Source organism: Sphaeroforma arctica, assembly GCF_001186125.1.
Source record: "Sphaeroforma arctica JP610 unplaced genomic scaffold supercont1.5943, whole genome shotgun sequence".
In the NCBI taxonomy this organism is placed as follows: Eukaryota; class Ichthyosporea; order Ichthyophonida; genus Sphaeroforma; species Sphaeroforma arctica.
This window is the reverse complement of record NW_014034615.1, coordinates 1-1798: the sequence shown is the minus strand read 5'-3', so window position 1 is coordinate 1798 and position 1798 is coordinate 1. Positions and strand designations below refer to the sequence as shown.

Genomic DNA, 1798 nt, shown 5'->3' with positions numbered 1-1798 from the left:
TATATATATATATATATATACCGGGATGATGTGAGTTTGCACCCCAGGTTGCTCACCTTAAGCCCTCAATGGACATCTTGTTATCCGTTCCCTTGATTTTTTCGGTCCATCTTGTGACACCGGCTCTCGCATTTCCAAAGAACGTACTTGCTGCATCACGTGCGGACATGCTTGCTTAACGTGTAGTTTCGGTTCAATGGCTATGTATATGTTATTTGTGGTACAGATCCCTACCATTAGTGACTGAGCTGTGCGTAAATAACTGCAGAATATCGTAAAAAACTTGTACACTAAGATGCTAATACAGATATGTGCAGTCCCACGTTCGCCACCACAGATAAATCGTTGCTTATAAGGTAAATGATGGATATAGTACGTGTATTGCATATACCAATACACACTTCTGCGCATGTATTTAGTGATTGCCCACTCTTGTTGTGTATGTATTTACCTATTTATGATCGTGAAAACTTTTCTTATTTTATTACTGATTGTGCCATAGATTAGAAACCCAGATGAGGGGAAAACCTAAAATTAAGAAATGAAAATCTGCATTTGCGCCGGGCCAACAGCAGGAGTAAAAATTATAAAAAATAAATCTTTATTTTTGTACCAGAGAGTTCACGTCACTACACACTACACAGTGATTTCAAAAAATAATATCACAAAAAAAAAATGATATTCACAGTATGTTTAGATAAAATAACCCCCTCTATGATTTTTAGATTCTGCGTGCTTGTTTGTTTATATATGTTTCTAAAGTGTTGTCTGCCGTTTACTTATTTCATACTACTAGTGGTATTGCCTATAGTCCACTTTAAAGCATCACTGGCTATGCTTATTACCTGTCAACCACTATAGCTGAATTGATATCACACACACACAACTATATCCACATTCTAGCGCATTTACATACGCATACACTTATGGCATCAAAACGGTGTGTATAGCAATGTCCGAGGCGTCTGCTCGTGGAAAGGCTGTCGACATGAGTGTAGGAACGAGCTTCAATCCCGCTGAGATTAGCACTGGCACGGAGAGTAGAGTGGCAAAGAAAGCGAGGAAACCAAAATCAGTCACAAATGGCGCTGAAGGGCCAAGCGACCTTGGGATCGGTGCCGAAGCTCGGTTACCAAGCAATCGAGACGCATCGCAAACCCAGGCGGCGAAGGCGAGGTAATATATAGTTCGAATAGCAGTGGTCTCCCTTCGCAGGGTCGGGAAAAGTCTCGCACCTGTGATTGTTTGTATTTGTGCCCTTGTTATTGTGACACTGAGTTGTTATGGGGCTGTTCGTGGGACGAGCCATGAAGAATGTATTTATTGTTTTTATCTTAAGAATGTTTGTACTTTTCCATTGTTGAAGTATATATACTATGTTCTAATCTCGGACAGGAAACCGTCCCAGAAACGCTACGAAGCACCACCGGGACGCAGAAGTGTATGTCAAACAGCTGGCGAAAAGGTATGCACGTGCACGTTCACTATAACTCAGTTGCAATCACGGAGTACACATAATATTTGGACACTCAGATTGAACACACTCGTCGGATGGAGGTACATGCTATCACTCTGTCAATTAAGAGTATGATTGTTGCCCAAACAACTTCATATATATTAGAATCCAGAAGAGGCTGAAGTAAAATCATTCACAGATTACCACACACATACATACACACCCATTCACTCACTTACTAACTCACCCACTTTCTCACTCACTCGCTCACTCATATACCCCCTTGCTTACTTACTTACTCACAATCACATACACACACACACACACACACACACACACACA

At 41.0% G+C, this 1798-nt stretch overlaps 1 protein-coding gene across 1 annotated transcript; it reads left to right on the top strand.

The window, feature by feature from the left end:
• Positions 1 to 952: 952 nt before the first annotated feature.
• Positions 953 to 1176, top strand: SARC_15327 (hypothetical protein; the record flags this gene model as incomplete). The annotated part of the gene is made up of 1 exon (XM_014290550.1): positions 953 to 1176. A coding segment is annotated over one exon (224 nt), but the record flags the coding sequence as incomplete, so codon positions are not given.
• Between the last annotated feature and the right edge of the window lie 622 nt (positions 1177 to 1798).